This window comes from Phodopus roborovskii, unplaced genomic scaffold (assembly GCF_943737965.1).
Source record: "Phodopus roborovskii unplaced genomic scaffold, PHOROB, whole genome shotgun sequence".
In the NCBI taxonomy this organism is placed as follows: domain Eukaryota; kingdom Metazoa; phylum Chordata; class Mammalia; order Rodentia; family Cricetidae; genus Phodopus; species Phodopus roborovskii.
In genome coordinates this window covers 8,019,273-8,036,920 of record NW_026126470.1, presented here as the reverse complement: position 1 = coordinate 8,036,920, position 17,648 = coordinate 8,019,273, and the positions used below count along the sequence as shown (strand labels likewise).

General features: G+C 36.3%; 1 protein-coding gene across 5 annotated transcripts in view; it reads right to left on the bottom strand.

Annotated features, from left to right (window-relative positions):
* Positions 1-17,648, bottom strand: part of Vgll3 (vestigial like family member 3) — a 42,729-nt gene continuing 25,081 nt past the window's right edge. For all 5 annotated transcript variants that reach the window (XM_051191734.1, XM_051191735.1, XM_051191738.1 and 2 more), the window contains exon 4: positions 1-191. In XM_051191734.1, coding sequence (XP_051047691.1) covers positions 148-191 — 44 coding nt within the window. In that variant the 3' untranslated portion in view covers positions 1-147. The remainder of the gene's footprint in view (positions 192-17,648) is intronic.

The window sequence follows — 17,648 nt, the reverse complement described above, 5'->3', positions numbered from 1 at the left end:
TTTGAATCCAAGCACAACGGCTTTCTATGTCCCCCTTTCCATCCATGCTTCCTGTGTCCCATTGCTGGTTAGGAAATCACAATGGCATCTTTCCCAGTGGGCCCTTGGATTCAGGCTGCAACATGACCTGCCAACACCATGCTTCATTCAGTACCAAGCTGACTCTTTGCTCTTGTCCTGATGCTGAAGACCTAAAAATGATAAGAAGGGAAAATAATGAAGAGTAAGCATACACACAGGGCATTCATAAATGTTCATGACTTGCAGTACACTGAGTACAAGATGTGAAATCCTGGCATGATGAGAAATTACCTAAGGACAGCCTATTCTCTAAAATGGCCTAAGAGCATACTTTGGGAAAAGAACTCGGTACTACAACAATGCTACTACTGCTGTGTTTTATTTTTTATTTTCCTGGGTCAGGACTGCATTATAATTAGAATTTGTACTTTAACTTTAACAGATGATAGTGGAAGAGAAAACAGACATACACAACTTGAGGAACATTCAAATGAAGTTAGGATTTTTCCATCAACCTGTGAAATTAGACTTGTGGACTAACTTATTCATGTAGTTGAAAATATATATATTTCATTCAGAGGTGCATCATTACAATCATAGAGAGTGGTTAATATGGTTTAAACGCAGTGTTTAGTAGTATTGGTAAGGTAGTAGACCATACTGTGAATAGTATAGACCTATACTCTATTAATTTACTTTTTAAAACATCTTTCCCATCATGAGATCAAAGTGGTTCAGAAAATGACATTAAATTAAATATAAAACAGATATGTGAACACATCTGAATTCCAACTGATAGGTAAAATGGTAAGTTTATTTAAGAGGATATATAGAAAACATGAATCTGACTTGGGTCTACTACAGTCATGTAACTAATTTTTTTGATACAGGCAATAAGCAGGAGACTTGTTCCTCAAACCCACCTGAAGTCAAGTTTCATGTTATGTGGATTTTTTTTCTTGCTTTTTTAGAGATATAACTGATTAAGCACATACTTATATTGAATGTACAGGTTAAAGTATTTGATGTACAAATATATTAAAATAGTTATTACAATCAGTTATCATGTCTATCACCTCTTTCAGTTCCCTTTATTTTTATATCTGAGGCATATAATTTAGAAAAGTGAATACCCTGAATAAATTCTTAAGTCATTCAGAACCAAATATCAAAATGTGAAGTGAGGCCTCCAAAATGTAGTTAGAAACACATGACAACTGTGTCAGGATCTTAGGCTATTTTCCTGATTCTTTGTTTAAAGGTGATATCAGGGTTGGCTGAATATTAAAAACTGAAAAATAAAAAGTGACCCAGGTAAGCTTTACATTTTAATTGCTGTTATAACAGTATTTCTTGTCCCTCCAACTATCAAAAATAATTTTCATCAAATAATGATATCATTACAGTTACTGGATTCAGATCTTAAGACAACATTCAAAGGCAACAACATAACATGACAGAGAATTAATAAAAGAAACACAAAAAGCACATCAGAATTACTAGGCCCAGTCTACGCAGAAGAACTAGAGTATTGACTAAAGGCAACATGGGTTTCAAAAGAATAATCTATTATTTTGCAAGGATTGCTGGCATTTCACTTAGCTGCAGAATTTTCCTCCAGTTTCAAAGAGAAAAAGGAGAATACAAGAGAAGGAGAGAGAGGAGGAAGAAAAAAATAAAAAAAAAAATGAAGAATGTATCATGACACTCACTTTACTCATTTTCAAATAACTTTGTGGGTAGAATAATTTGCAACCTGACATAGTCTCTGTGGGGTGAGTTTTATAATCGAAGCCACCTTTACTGACAATTTGCTGACTACATAAATATTTTTTTCATTATTAATACTTCTCATCTTCTAGATGACACAGTATTTTCAGAGCTGAAGACTGCATCAATCTGCAGGATGTCAGCACTGCAAGTCATGAATACTGTTGTAATCATCGAGTGGTTAAACTTTTTTTTTCCCCTTTAAAATAAAGGCAACCCCCAGTTTGATGTACAAAGATATATGACTCCTTCAGATCATGTAAGCATTTTGTCATAGCCAAGTATGGAATTACTTAAGATGGACCCCAAATTTCAACCAGAATAACAGAAATCATTCTCTCATTATGAATGCATCTTTTCCATGTTTGATCCCATGTCTCTGTGTCACTCCAGAGTATAGTTTTAAAAAAAAAAAATTCATCTGCCAACTCATCTATAAACTCTAGGTATTAAACGATTGGAACCTGATGGTTTAGCAGCTTCTTAGTGAAAAGACATAAACCAAACTTTGCCTTAATTTCCAGGCATCATTTTCTATAAATTTCAAGGTAAGTATAATTTTAAAAAGAATGGCGACAAAAGACCCTACTAATAAGTCACATCATAAATGCAGGACTGTCATTTTTCTAATAAAGAAATTTGTAGGTGGTGATTCAGGATACTTAAGAACCATCCACTTAGTTTTTGCACAACAAAATGAAGGGAAACAAAACTTAGTTATGACCCTTGTGTGATCTACACACATAGCATGATTTTCTAAAAATTCCTTTTGAGAAGAAACTATCCTCTGTTGCAAACTTTGCTCCTGTATGATCTCCTTTGCTCCTCCAATGCCAATCAAATCTATATGAAATTAGGTCCTAACACATTCTTAGGCTTCCACTGGCTGTCAGAAATCACCAGGCATACTTTTCTTTGTTTTAGCAATTCCATTTTGGTTTTACTCTTCAGTCCATAAGCTATTTTAGTAGAAATGAAAATAAAAAGCCTGAAGACAAGACTAGCTTTCATTCTTAGGATTTGGATATGCCATTTGGTGCCAGGCATTTTACATGAAATCACTCAATCATCTCTGTCATGCTTTCAGAATATGTATGTTACTCAGCAAGAATGCAGAAACTAGGGGAAGTGATGGCACAGGCAGGTCAGTAAACAATCATTCTGATGTCAGAACAACTTTTTGTTGTAGCTGCTGCTGCTGCTTTCATTGTAAGACAGGTTTTTCTGTGTAACAGCCCTAGCTGTCTACTAGATTTATACACCAGGCTGGCCTTGAACTCATAGAGATCCACCTGCCTCTGACTCCTGAGTGCTGGGATTAAAGGAATGAGCCATCACGCCTGAGGAGACTATAATCTTTTTTTTTTTTTTTTTTTATTCATTTAAATTTGAAACAAGCTTGTTTTAAAGTCAATCCCAGTTCCTTCTCCCTCCTCTCCTCCCCTGCCCTGCTCCAACTAACTATCTCATCCCCTTTCTGCTCCCCAGGGAGGGTGAGGCCTTCCATTGAAAGTCTTCAAAGTCTGTCATATCATTTGGAGCAGGGCCTAGGCTTCCTCTGTGTGTCTAGGCTGAGAGAGTATCTCTTTGTGTGAAATGGGCTCTCAAAGTCCATACTTATACTAGGGATAAATACTGATCTACTACCAGAGGCCCCATAAACTGCCCAGTCCTCCTAACTAACACCCACTTTCAGGGGGTCTGGGTTGGTCCTATGCTGGTTTTCCAGCTATGACAGGATATCTGTGTACCTTATGTCAATGGTGTTGTTATTAGTAAAGTCAGTAGCACACTAGCCACACCCAACCTAATCCCTAAGTAAATAGCATCTCACAAAATCAGAACAGAAAAATGCTAAACAATTTTTATATTTCCGTTTCAACTCATTAAATATACAAATACCCCAATTTTTCTGAACTGATATAAAGACTAAGACAAATCTCTTTTTAACAACTACACTAATTTGATGTTTGTTTCTAAAACATAATAAAGAATTGCATTGTAGTCTGTTATGCTTTAGACCATTACATTGGTATAATAGGCTATGTCACATCAACTAATGGACTTTTATGTGTTTATTTGTAATGTATTTGTTCCAGACCCATCCACTTCCCTGGTATGAACATTTTACAGAATAGAGAACATTTGACTTATGGTTTCTTGCTTGTTTATTATAAATCAGAAGTCAACCAGGAAACAACCATATCACTTTATTGACTTCGGAGTTTGAAATGAGATGTACTTGAGAAAAGAGCCTGAAAGAAACTAAAAGCTCAGAAACACATTTCTTCACTTCTGTTTCAACACCACCTGATCACCACAGAAGAGAAGAAAATATCCATATCCAAGCAAATAAACTTGGAGTCATTAGGAAAGGGAGAGAAAATATGGTCACCGTAGAGAATCACGATTGCTTTTGTTTCAATATTTGTGAGTCTGGCAGTCTGTCTGTCCCAGACCTTAAAACAAATGCTGCAAACTGGGCAGCTAATTGACAGCAGAGGTTACTCCAACAGCATTCTAGAGGCTTCTATCTAAGATCAAAAACACCAAAATTGTCTTGTGGATGAAAGCTGGCTTTCTGGTTCATAGATGTTTCTTCTCACTGTACCCTAAAGCAGAAGTGTGTGTGTGGTGTGGGGGATGTGCGTGTGCATGGGTGTGTGTGTGTGTGTGTGTGTGCATGTGTGTGTGCATGCATGTGTGTGCGTGCATTGTGTGAGTGTGTGTGTGTATGTGCATGTGTGTGTGTGTGTGTGTATGTGTGTGTGTGTGTGTGTGTGTGTGTGTTGTGTATATGTGTTCTCAAGCCCTTCATAAGAGAATAGATCCTATTCCTGAGGACTCTGCCCATCACTTTTTCTACCCTCCAAAGGCCCCATCTAATACCAACACTGTAAGAGTTAGGATTTCAACACACATTTTGGAGCAGATACCAATATCTAGAGATCACAGCACTGACTGAATTCTATAAGGATATTACTGTGACCAACTTCCCCACCTATGGGGGAAACAATCATACTCTAAATTTCAGGAGGCAACATTTTCACAGGTTGGTGTCTGGCAAAAGGCTATGGATATATAAGAATCAGAGAACATCAGCTATAGGAATGTAAGCAGGAGAAGCCCGAAGTCTTCACCCTCCCCCCCAGCTTCTTACTCCAAGGAATTGTGTGAAAATATACCAAAGCTCCCAAAACCCCTCATGAAGGATACAGGGTTTGGCTTAAAGGGGATTCCATTAAATCGACTGGAATTTCTGCACCCTCCCAGTGGAAGATACAGCATGGGTAACTCTAGACGAACATCTTGGAGAGATTACAAATTCAAAGATAAGCATGCTGCCACATCTAACAAGCAATAGAGAATGCTTAAAGGAAAAGGTAGATGAGGGAAAGATTTAAAATCAGGGCAGAACCGGAATGATATGGCAACACCAAAAGGAAGATCACAAACTACTAATTAGATGCTTGCATAACTTTCTAGAACTAAGAGCTACATCCCATGGAAAGGATGAAGGGATAACTAGAAAAGTTAAACTGTAATTGGGATTTTGTTTTAAAGGAGTAATGGAAATATCACCAGATTAATTGAAGAATAGCTAGACTATCCAGCATGGAGGGAGGACATGGGCACCAAGTTCCACCCCCAGTTGATGAGCTCCTGGCAGCTGGCTGAGGAGAGTTAGGTTTCTCTAATGCTGTGTCCCCTGGTGGCTCTAATGCACTCCAGGGGATAACCTCAGAGTGTAAAGGTAGAAATAACAGGACACAATAGGAATTTGAAAACGAGAACACAAAGTTGGGTAGGTACTAAGTGCAGTATGGGTCTTGAAGGAGATGGAGGAGGGAAATGAATAGGATCAAAATACAGTGTATGAAAGTATCACAGAATTAACTATTTAAAGGAACATCTAGACCAAATAAGGGTATCATTTTCTACTATTAGGAAGAAGTCTTAAATAATAAACTGAAGTGAAACTTGTACATGTTTGCAGAGCTGGATTTTGGGAACTCTCCAGTTGCCAGTCACATGTCACTAGATGACCTTGTTCCACTTCTAAGAAAGCATCATCATTTGAAAATGCCATCAATCACAGGTCTTTAAATAAAAAAAAAAAAAAAAAAAAAAAATGCTTCCATCTTTTCTTTTTGTTATTTTTGCTAGAGATAAAAGCGACTATACAATGGAAAACATACTATTGAAAAGAGGAGAGAAATGAGATCTAAAACCCAAGAGTGAGGGTAAAACATATTATGGCCTTAAAAAGAAAGTACTTAGTAAGTATAAACTATTCATTTCATGGACTTTAAGAGTTTACATGTAAGCCATTTACATAATAACACTTGCCATTAGATTAACAAGATGGCAACTTATTTCTGCACTTAAAAATAAAATAAACACCCTGTTCTGCTATGCTAAAAGTAAATAGTAGTTACTACAAACTTAAATACATACAACATTGTGTTGGATGCTGGGCCAAACACCCAAGTTTCATCCACTTGACAGAATGACAAAAGACCACAGAGATGTTCAAGAGACAGTCGTATGCATTTCTACGGCTTTATAAAATTAACACTGCAAATGATAGCACAACTGCATCTGTTTGCCTGAGGCTGGGATAATCAGGTTAAATATAAGTTAAGGCTTTCTAAATAAGATCCATGTGAATATAGCACCTTACTATTAACTTTGAGGAGGGATGGAGACTATAAGCAAGAGCTACCCATCTGGGAAACTGTAATATGATTTCAGGTGAATATCAAAACAGATCAAGTGTAATAACCATACTTCTGTTGTAACTTCTAAAATAAATCATTTCAGTCTCCAAACATCCCAGAATTCTTATTTTAAAATCATGATCAATAGTTTAGAGAGTGAAAGGTCCAAGTAATCGTTAATTACACTGGTGTGCACAATTCATTTAAGGTATATTTAAGATTTGTGAGCAGTTGCCATTCTTTACACTGTGGTTCAGATTACTGTGGTAGCACCATTATCTTGGAAAATTGAGTACATATGTTTATTCCTTTGGGAGGCCTCATAATAATTATTCTTTAGTGTGACAATCCTCTGCAGATATATATCATTTGTCTACTTGTGGACACACAAATACATATGCACATGCATGTACATAAACATATATATAAGCATGAATATGTTTGCTATCTGCATGGGTCTTTTAAGAGTTAACAAAATTCTTGAAAACATATTTGTGTTATTGCTGAAGTCACATATACAGATACCTGAAGTTGCATATTTAATTGTGATGCCTAAATTGTGCTCAAAATGACAATAACACTCATTTTCAAATTATCTATTATTGTGATTATTATGGATTCAACAAACCTAATTGTATGCATTATTTTACTATTTTTGTTTTTGGGTCAGGGTTTCCCTATATTGCTTTGGAGTCTGTCCTGGAACTAGCTCTGTAGACCAGGCTGGCCTCGAACTCACAGAAATCCACCTGCATTTGCCTCTGATGGGATTAAGGCATGCGCCACCAACAGCTAGCACATTATTTTATTATTAATGAATATGGACACCATGTGATTATGACTTTCTCACCATTTTAGCTTTAACCAAATTTGGGGTTTTTTAAAGATTAAAGTTCTCCTTGATTTCCATGTGCTTTTTTTGTGCATTAGATATGAGTACTTTTTCTCATGTGCTATAAGTACTTTTGTCTATTTGATAACTTCATAATATATAAATGATTGACAGTGTTTTAAAGTTGTTAAAAATAAGATACATTGACCAGGCATTGGTGGCACACTCCTTTAATACCAGCACTCAGTAGGCAGAGGCTGGTGGATCTCTGAGTTCGAGGCCAGCCTGGTTAACAGAGCTAGTTCCAGGATAGGCTCCAAAACAATACAGAGAAACCCTGTATCAAAACAAAAACAAAAAACAAAATAAAACAAACAAAAAAAAAACCCAACAAAACAAAACAAAAAAAAGATACATTATTGAACCATATGTAAACTAAAATGTATTCCTTATGACATTTCAATAACATTTATCAACTCATGATTACAACTCTTGCACATGAACAACAAATAAAGGTCTTACTAGCAAAAAGGAGACCTTTCTACTTATAGAGACATTTTTTGAAGGCACATTTACAATCTGCTTAAAATCTCCACAGAGTCAGTACTGTCAGGAACAATGAGGTGAAAACTGCCTGAACGTGTACAAAATGTCTTTAAGTTCAGATTCAAAAGAAGAGTAGAAATGTAAAACCCAGAAAACTCGAAGTTGCTTTTAGACAGTAATTTACTGTGTCATGGTAGGAAGGGTAACACCTGCGCACCTGAGGCAAACACTGCCATTTACTGCCAGGTGTTTCCCATTGCTCTTGTTTTCCCAGGCCCAGACAACAAGCCACAGTAGTCAGTCTACACTCTTAGAGCCTTCCTTTCTCCAAAACCACAAGCTAAGCTGTACAAGGGCCTTGAGCCTTTGCCTTTGACATCTATTCAGTGTCCACCTGGATAGAAATCTGGAAGGTACTTCAAGCATTCCAAATGTGAGACAATTTCTACAAAACTGAACTCCTGACAGATGTAAACTGTACACAGGGATACATAGTTTCTTTTTTATTGTAATAGGCATATACTGGGTTCTAAGCTTGATCATCAATGTGGCAGGCCACCTCCAGGGTGATAAGATCTTGGGATCATGGGGCATGATATTGAATGCACACACACTGCTTACCGATTCAGGAAAGTCGTCTCAAAAGCAGATATGAAGACATCTTAAACATGGGGATAAAAATGAACCAAAGAAGAATGAAATTAAATATATTCTTCTGTAAATTCTCTACAAACTAGACTTTCTCCCAGAACTCAGAAAGGCAAGACCAAAGAGGAGAAAAAAGTTTGGATCACTTTGTAACTAAAACCACACATTATAATGCTCTCAAGAGATTCTAACTATCCAGACATCTGTTGGATAACACATGCACATGCAGCCAAATATGCATCTTTAAAGAGATTTCTAGGTTATGCCATGACAGCTTTACGATTCAGAAAATAGATCACCCAACCAGAGAAGGAGCTAATCTGAGACCATTGCTCAAGGCCCTCACTCCCTCAAAAGAAAAGACTTGTATCTGGGAATATGAATTATTAAAAGGTTCCAAAATTTAAAAATGACTTTAGAACTGCTGAAATGCAAAGTATATTTTAACATGAATTTGGTTTAAGTCATAAGTCTCCATTAAAGAAAAGTGCATTAGAAGAGACTCAGCCATGGGCTGCACTGAGTATGTGTCTGTATCAATTCCTGATATGCCACCAGTGGGGTTTTCTGCAAACTTAATCTCTGACATGTTCCAGAAGAGTCTACTCCATCCTAGTAAATGTAAATAGGACTTCAGTGATGCTGAAGATACTAGGTACAACTTGATACAGCACAAGCAAAGCCTGCATAAAATAAGCTTTAGAACACATGCCTGTGGTTTAAAAAAAATAAAATGAATTTGAGTCTTCCACATATCGGTCTGTATCCACTAGGAAAAAAAAAAAAAGATGGCACATTTTGCCTCTCATCAGTCCTTTGCAAGACTTTGCTTGGCATGTCATCTTTTCACCAAGGGATTCTGAACATATTGGCCACAGACGACTGTTTGTGAAACCTTATATTGTTGATAAATAGAACAATAAGAGGAGAGCACAGCAGCCTGAAAGGGAATCAAGATAGCTGTAAATTCCTCAGGCCACAGAGAATTCTTTTCCAAAATCTTTGTAGCCTACTTGAAAGCTGATGCAAAACTGGCTGAGAATGAATGCTGAAACAGATTTCTTCACTCGAGCTGTGCCTTTAAATGTTTTCCAAAGTGAGGTATTGGAACAGCCAAGCAATAGTGCAAAGATTATTTGCTGATAGCCTAAAACCCTGACCCAGTGCAGGCATGTTCTCTACTGGAGGTCCTGTAATAGTTATATAGGTTTTTTTTGTTTTGTTTTGTTTTGTTTAAGGAGGAGGGTTGTTTGGTTGGTTGAGTTGGCTTATATATTGTTTTTGTTTTTCCTACATAGCTTCCTTTTGATGAAGGAATAATTTTCTCAAAGAAACCATTATGTGATTTGAAAACTTCCCAAACTCCCAGCTGTAGCTAGTGGGAAGTAACACATTACAAAAAATATATGAAGAGTTTCTAAACATACAGAATTGATAGGCTAATTTCCTGATTAATTAGTACATGTTGCTTGCCTGTCAAAGTATCACATTGTACTCTGGAGCTATGTATAATTATTTAAGAAAATTCATATATACATATATATATATATATATATATATATATATATATGGGCAAAAGATGTCAGCAACTAATTTTGCTCACAACTTTGAGAAACTATGTTTCAGAAGCAATAAAATGCTATGCCATTTATACAACAATCCTTAAGGTGAATGAGTTTTGAAACTCAATTACAAAATTAATGTTAAGGTACAAAATGGATATATGAACACTAAGTTAATACTTTCAACGAATACTAACAAGGTAATTGCTTTGAGTCTCCATAGCCTAACATTCTTACTACACAGTTTTTGTGCTATACAAAAGAATAGGATAAACATCTTCATTGTACATAAGTGCAAAGCAATGAGGCATCTGTATCCATTCCTTCACATTCTACATGTAGAGTACCCTAGAAGGAGGAAACTATGACATCAAAATTTCTTAAGATGTATATGTTTATGGGATGGGAGGGGGTCGGGCGGCATGGGAGGGAAGAAGGGAGAGGGAAACTAGGATCAATATGTAAAATAAGAAAAAATTAAAAAATATGTTTAAAAAGATATATATGTTTATAATCTCTCAAATTCTTATTTTTTTCCCTTTTCTTTGTCCCACCATTTTCATTTTCTGCTCAACCGATACAAGAAAAGAAATATCACTGACTCCTAAATGCTGCTTTTGAGGAATTTGGCTATCAAACATCACAGCCAATCTTCTAGAATATAAACAGGTTTAGTTATATAGTAATAAACATAATCCAAGCTTGCATCAGTTTTCTCAAGATGATTCACACATTCAGTGTGAATTTTTCAGTTTGAAGTATTCCATCTTTTTACAAGACCTTATTATATGGAAGAGTTAATTTCATATCACAATCACCATCTGGAAACACAACCATGTTCCCTGAGTCACTGACTTTCATAACTTTCAGGTCAGAAAAAGGAAGAAGCAAAATACATCTATACTCATTAGTGACAAGTATCACTACCATTGAAAAATCATGTAGTCCTAAGTTGGCTTCTACATCAAAACTTGATTTACTCATTTTCTATGCTGAAATCGACCATTTAAAAATAGCATTTTTCTTACAAAAATGGAAGGCACCTTTATAATTTCTTACTAATATTCATGAAAATTACCATAACTGTCAACAAAGGTATCACTGCATTCCTAATCATGTGGAATCCAGATGGTTAATGTGTATTTTGTGGAGTGAATGTTCTGAATGAAGCATCTAAATATTTGTCTCATTCGTGCTTTCTACACTCTAGGGTGAGAATATGACAGAGCCTCTGTGTTTTAATGGAGTTATAGCACCTGTTACTCATGAGGCTCTTGGACAATTCCTCTCCAAACTTGGAATATCCCTCCTTTACTGTAAAGCCTTACACTGAAGCACAGCAATATCAACAAAGGTCTTGAATCAATAATAACTGGTTTTCTTTAACTCTATATAAATGTGATTTTTTAAAAATTACTAGATATAAACTAAATTAAATTACAACTAAATTGAAGTTAATAATATTTAAATGTGGCTAGGAATGATTAGTAAGTCACTTGGGAAATATTTATCCAATCTTTGTAGCCTGGGTCTATTAGACATGACTACCAATTGCCAGAAACGCAAATATAGGTTTCAGTATATAATCTACAGCTGCAAAATTTGCAGAATGGACTCGCAAAAGAAAAAATAAACCTGATTCTGAATTTACCCCAAAGACAGAAGTTTTCTCATTTGTTCTTATAAACTACTTCATCTTGGTTTTCTCTTTCTATCTTTTATAAAAACAAAAATATGTTTCACCAATTCATTTCATTTCAAAGCAACCTTGTAGTACTGACTATCATATTTTTTTTGTAAATATAAAGCTTTTTATTTTACATATCGATCCCAGTCCCCTCTCCGTCTGTCCCTCCCTCTCTTCTACCCTCCCATGCCCCTGACTACCCTCCCATCTCATCCCCCCTCCATTCCACATGTAGAATGATGCCTTCCTGGAGCGGTCATATAAATCTGTCAAGTCATTTGGGGTAGGGACTTGGCCCTCCCTCCTGCTTCTAAGTTCAGTATCCCTCCATGAGAAATGTGCTTCCAAAATCCTTTGTGCACCAGGGATACATCCTGGTTCCACTGTCAGAGGTTCCGTAGACTGCCCAGGCCTTCTAACTGAGACCCATGTTAAGGGGGTCTGAGTCAGTCCAATGCTGGATTCCCAACTATCAGTCTGGGGGCCCATTAGCTTCTCCTTGTTCAGGTCAGCTGTCTCTTGAAATTCGCAGGCAAATGGATAAAATGTGAAGAAACCATCCTGAATGAGGTAACCCAGTCATAAAAAGAGGAACATGGTATGTACTCACTTATATATGGATTTTAGACATAGAGCAAAGGATCACTAGCCTATAATTCACACCACCAGAGAAACTAGGATATAAGGAGGATTCTAAGAGACTACCATGATCTTAGTCATTAGCACAGCTTAGCCAAATTAAAGGAGTACTACATATTAAATAGCAATTCAGAGCTGGCTTGGAGGATTGGAAGGGTGATATGTATTGATCCTAGGATTTTACGTACACTCAACACACAAATCTGTTACTGGGTTCTTCCCCTAGTTCCAGAATATTCAAGGTTGAGCAACAATAATTCCAATCTGAATGACATTAAAAGATATTTTATCAGCTCTAAGTGCTTATAAAGAGAAGATAGACAAAGACATGTGGTACCCAGTACCTATGCATTTAAAATTTATGTTCTCAAAGAAATTATTTCCAGCTTTTTTAAAAACTAGGTTTGTACATGTGGGTGCAGTGCCCATGGAGATCTAGAGAGCATGAGAGGTGAACTGACTTTAAGGACTTAATAGAGTCCTTGCATCATGTTGGTCATGGGGATCAAACATCAACAGACTCAAACAGGCTGCTGCCTTTACCCAAATGACCCATCATGTTGGCCTCAAGAAGGCTTCCTTCTGATATAATCCTGTTTATGCTTTAGTATCTTGATGCAGTCATAGAAATGTAGATTTCTGTGTTTTTGGAAACTTCACCACCTTCATTTCACAAGTAACCTGTGGCTCTAATATCTAGAATAATTTTGTTTCTATACTTGGAAAAAACCTGCCTTATGACACATAATCTTGATTTGAAATCTGAAGATATATTGGTTAGTAAGATATGAGCTAAATTTTAGCTATCATTACAGTTTTAGGAAGGCTCCTCTAAAGATTCTCTCACTGAGTCCAAATATTTAGTAGTAATTTATATAAGTTTATATCTAACGGTCCTTAGCTGTATTTTAAGAAGTCATAATAATATCAACATGTTTTTATTACTTTGCATACTCATTATATTTTATCAACATCTGATGTAGTACAGAAAGTTGTTTTATTTTCCTTGGAATTTTAATTTTAGATCACCTACACACATGTGTACACACACACACACACACTCACACACACACACATTTATATAAGGCATTATGACATTCATCACAGTAAAAAACAAAATAATAACAAACTTGTAGCAGAAATAACATGAGGCCTTGTAAGGGAAATAAATCTGTGAATCTACAGATGAACACAAGTTGAAGCCAGGAACAGCTTGTGTTTATAAAGAAGCTACTTCACAAAGCAAAACTTCTTTAAGTTGTGGTAAGTTCAAATATAGTGAAGGATGTGAAAGCTACAAATGCAGTTAGCTTTGTATTTCAGTAAAGACTCCTTATTAGCTAAGCTCTTGCAAAGGTCGCACAGACTGACTGGGGATTGCATCTTACATTAGGTAAAAATGGACAAAAGCTGCATATTAGGATGTCAGTTTTCCACTGAGATGGGAGAATCATCATGACAATTGTTAAGTAAGCCAATTAGTATTGTTCAGTGTCATCTTATGTATGTCTGATAATAAATAAAATGCTCACAGTTGCAAACACTCCCACATTTAACTCCTCCTGACATATAGAAACCTAGTTCAATACTCTGAGTTTGCTTGAAGGTCATCTTCCCATCATCCCTTGATCTGATCATATTCCATATTATCCTCAGCTTACCTACTATTCTTAGCCTATAATCCTTCATATTAGCTTAATGTAAGTTTATAGTTACTCATGGAAATTGAAAATTGTGACATTTCTTATGAGGAAAAAGTTAAGGTAAGTGAAATTTTCAAAGTACATTCTGAGAAAAGTATGCTTCAAACACAGTGTGGTCCTAAGTGGGGGAGGGAGTAAAACTCTGTTCCTGGAAAAACTCTTAACATGTGTACTTACTGAAGAATAAATAAAAGCTTTCAAAATGCTGAAATTAATGATCCCTAAGAGAGTTACAAAATATTCTATGTCAAAATGTTCATTTGACCATAGATATTATTTTCAGGCAAACCCACATTTTGGAAGTCCTGTTCCACAGGATTGGTAGAACCCCGTTTTTAAATTGCCAATAAAAAGGGAAAAGGCTAATGTAAGATTCGTGATAACAGTCTTTGGGTAAACGGGATTTTTTTCCAGGGAGGGCAGATACAGGTGACTTGTGATTGTATCAGCATGTATATATGTAAAACCTGTTCAACAGAGAGAACAGTGGGCCAAGAGGAAGCCAAGTGTGACACAGCATAATTTTTCAGGATGCATGATATGTAAAGTACTAGAAACTTTAAATTGTGTGCACAAGCGACTATCCCCCTGGTAGTTCATCCTTTAAGAAAATATAGGACCATCTCATTTTATTCTCATGGGATAATTTCACCCACCAACCTCAGAACTGTATTATTATATGCTATAGTTAATTTAAAAACTGAAACACAGTTTGAAGCAAAAATTGTTTCAAATATAGCAAATTATTTTTAAGCCCCACAAATATAATGAAATAAAAATTTAAGCAGGATTCTCCCAATATCAGAAGATATACTCAAGATATTTGAAAAATATATTTATACAAACATTTGTACATGATAGCTCACAGCAGTGATAGCCATATTAAATCAAATGTGAGAATACATCAAATACTCACCAACTAATGAATAGGCAAATAAAGATACTGTCATGCAATGAAATAAGATTAACTACTGAAAAGAATGGAATTCTTTGCATACCTAACATGGGTGACACTTGAAACCATCAGGTTAAGTGAGAGAAGGCACATATTTCTCATCAGTGAACAGAAAGGGTAACTCTGTAGAGGTATCAAGGAAATGGCCAGCTTCCAAGGATGGAGAGTAGGAGGAAGTAGAGAGCAAATTCTATTAAGCAAACAGTTTCTTACTGAGGGGATCAAATGTTCTGGATTTAGATGCCTATTAAGAATTATTACACATGATGGTGAGTAACAACTGAAAAACACTGAATCATATACATTAAAATAGGGCTTTCTAACTTATAACTAAGTAGTAAATTTTAAAGTAAAACGGCAAGTTTGGTCTTACATAAGTGGGAATTACAGAATGCCTTCTATGTGTTAACACCTTTGTAATTGCTTTACTGAATTGACTTGTTTCACCCTCAAAATAATGCTCTATATTTTAATAAATGAGAAAGTCGAGGCACCTTGCTCAATGTCCGCCTTGCTTTATTTTATAGACCAAGCTGAGTTAGAAAAATAGGCAGTCTGACTCCAAATGCAGGCTCTCCACTAACTTACAGATGAAAATACCTTTAAGAAGATGGAGCTACCCAAATTTCCCAAAAGCTCTGAATGATGACATCCCCCCCCCCCCCGCCCGCCTAGGTTTTTCTCTGTGGTTGATTGAATGCCACCGAAGGAGAGCAAAGTAGTAGTGAAAAGGGTAGAAGACCCAGAAAAGCATAAAATGTTCCTATCAGTCCCTAAACATATTTAAAAAAAAATGTATCAATCCTTCAATTATACCATATACAATGCTTTGAAACTCTGTCACCAAACATTATACCAAGGTCAGTCCTCCTCCTTGACCCCTTGTTTTCTCTACATTCTGCAAAATAAAACTGCAGCTGTGATTATCAGTTCACTGGCAGGCAATGAATGGAATGTTTATGTTCTCTTCAGATTAATGTACTAAAATCCAACTCCCCAAAGTAATAGTATTGGGAGATGAGTTCATTACATAAAGAGAGAAGCCCCCTTGTGAAGGGGATCGGTGCCCTACAAAAGCTACAAGGTTAAGTTGGCCCTACCACCACGTGACAGAACACTAAAGGTTTTCCTGTGACTTGGAGATGGCCATAACTTGACCTTGGTCTCAGCAGTCTCAGAAGTATGGGAATCAGTTCTTGGCTGTTCTGAAACCATCCTATCTATGGTCTTCTGTGACTGCAACCCCAAGTCCCTTCCCTTATGGGTGTCCTTTACCAAAATATTCTTGAAATAGTTGAATTAGTTTATTTGCCATCTAACAAAACACAACAATTACCTATATTTTGTTGGCTCAGATACATGGGTTTGGAAAAAGTTCTGATTGCCTCCCCTGTGTCATCTCCTATTGGTCCCACATAGTGAAAGCTGTACCACTCAGTTCCTTTGTCTTCAAGACTGAAATATCCATTTTCTTCTTGTTACCGAAAGACTCTCCCAGGGATAGTCATCTTTGGGAATTAGCTTCTACTAAACAAAGACACCTTATCCAGTGTCATGTCCCTTTTCCCAGAGGCAAGCCACAACCAAAAACTGTAAATACAGAAATATAAAAGCCAACCCCTTGGGCTCAAGGAATTTTCTCACACCAAAGATATGATCCCCTAGAACATTATCCTATAAACTAGCTCAAAGGCTGTTTCTTATAAAAATTGATCCCTGCCATGCTTTTCCAGTTGGAATTTAAATGTGGCATTTGATATTATGTCTGAATTTTGAAAGTAGAATTTTAGAGTAGAAAATGACCATATATGCTCTACTCATCATTAGTTCATGCCAGAGGTGGTGGCCCCTACCACAACTCCCCTTTGCAGGGTAAACACACCATGTTGTGCCTTAAGTCAATTTTCTCAGAGGCAACTGTAAGCAAAAATCAACTCTTTTCATAGTCCTGGGACTCTGAAATGTGACAGAGATGACTATGAGAAGAGTCTCTGAAGTCCAGATTTTCCCAGGTGTGTGTTATAAAAAGATAATAAAAAGTCCATTGTGGAAAGTCATCTAATCAGAGACCGCCAATAATTATGCCAATAATTTATCTTAATCTGTTTGGTGACTTTGTTTTTCCAGTTGGGTGAAAATAGGCTAGGGGTGAGTCTTAATTACTATCTAATTACTAACCATACACTGACTATGGGTACTCTTGTACATCCACTAAAGAAACCTCCATTCCACACTACTAATTGCTGTAACATTATCATTTATCGCTTTGCTTGCTTACAGCACTATTACTCTGATACTATGAGAAGCCACAGAACTTCTAGCTCAGAATTCTCTTGGAGCAAGTATAAAGATCATTTGGGGAAATTTGAAACACTACATTAAGGGCATGGGAAAGCGATCATAGATATTACATATTGATATAAATATTATCTATGATATGTAAATATACTTGTGTGTTGATATACATATATAACAAAAAGGGAAGAGAAAATTGCTAATAGCATGCAGTAAATGCTCAATAAATTAAATAATTAAGTCATGGATTAATAAACTGAAGGAGATCC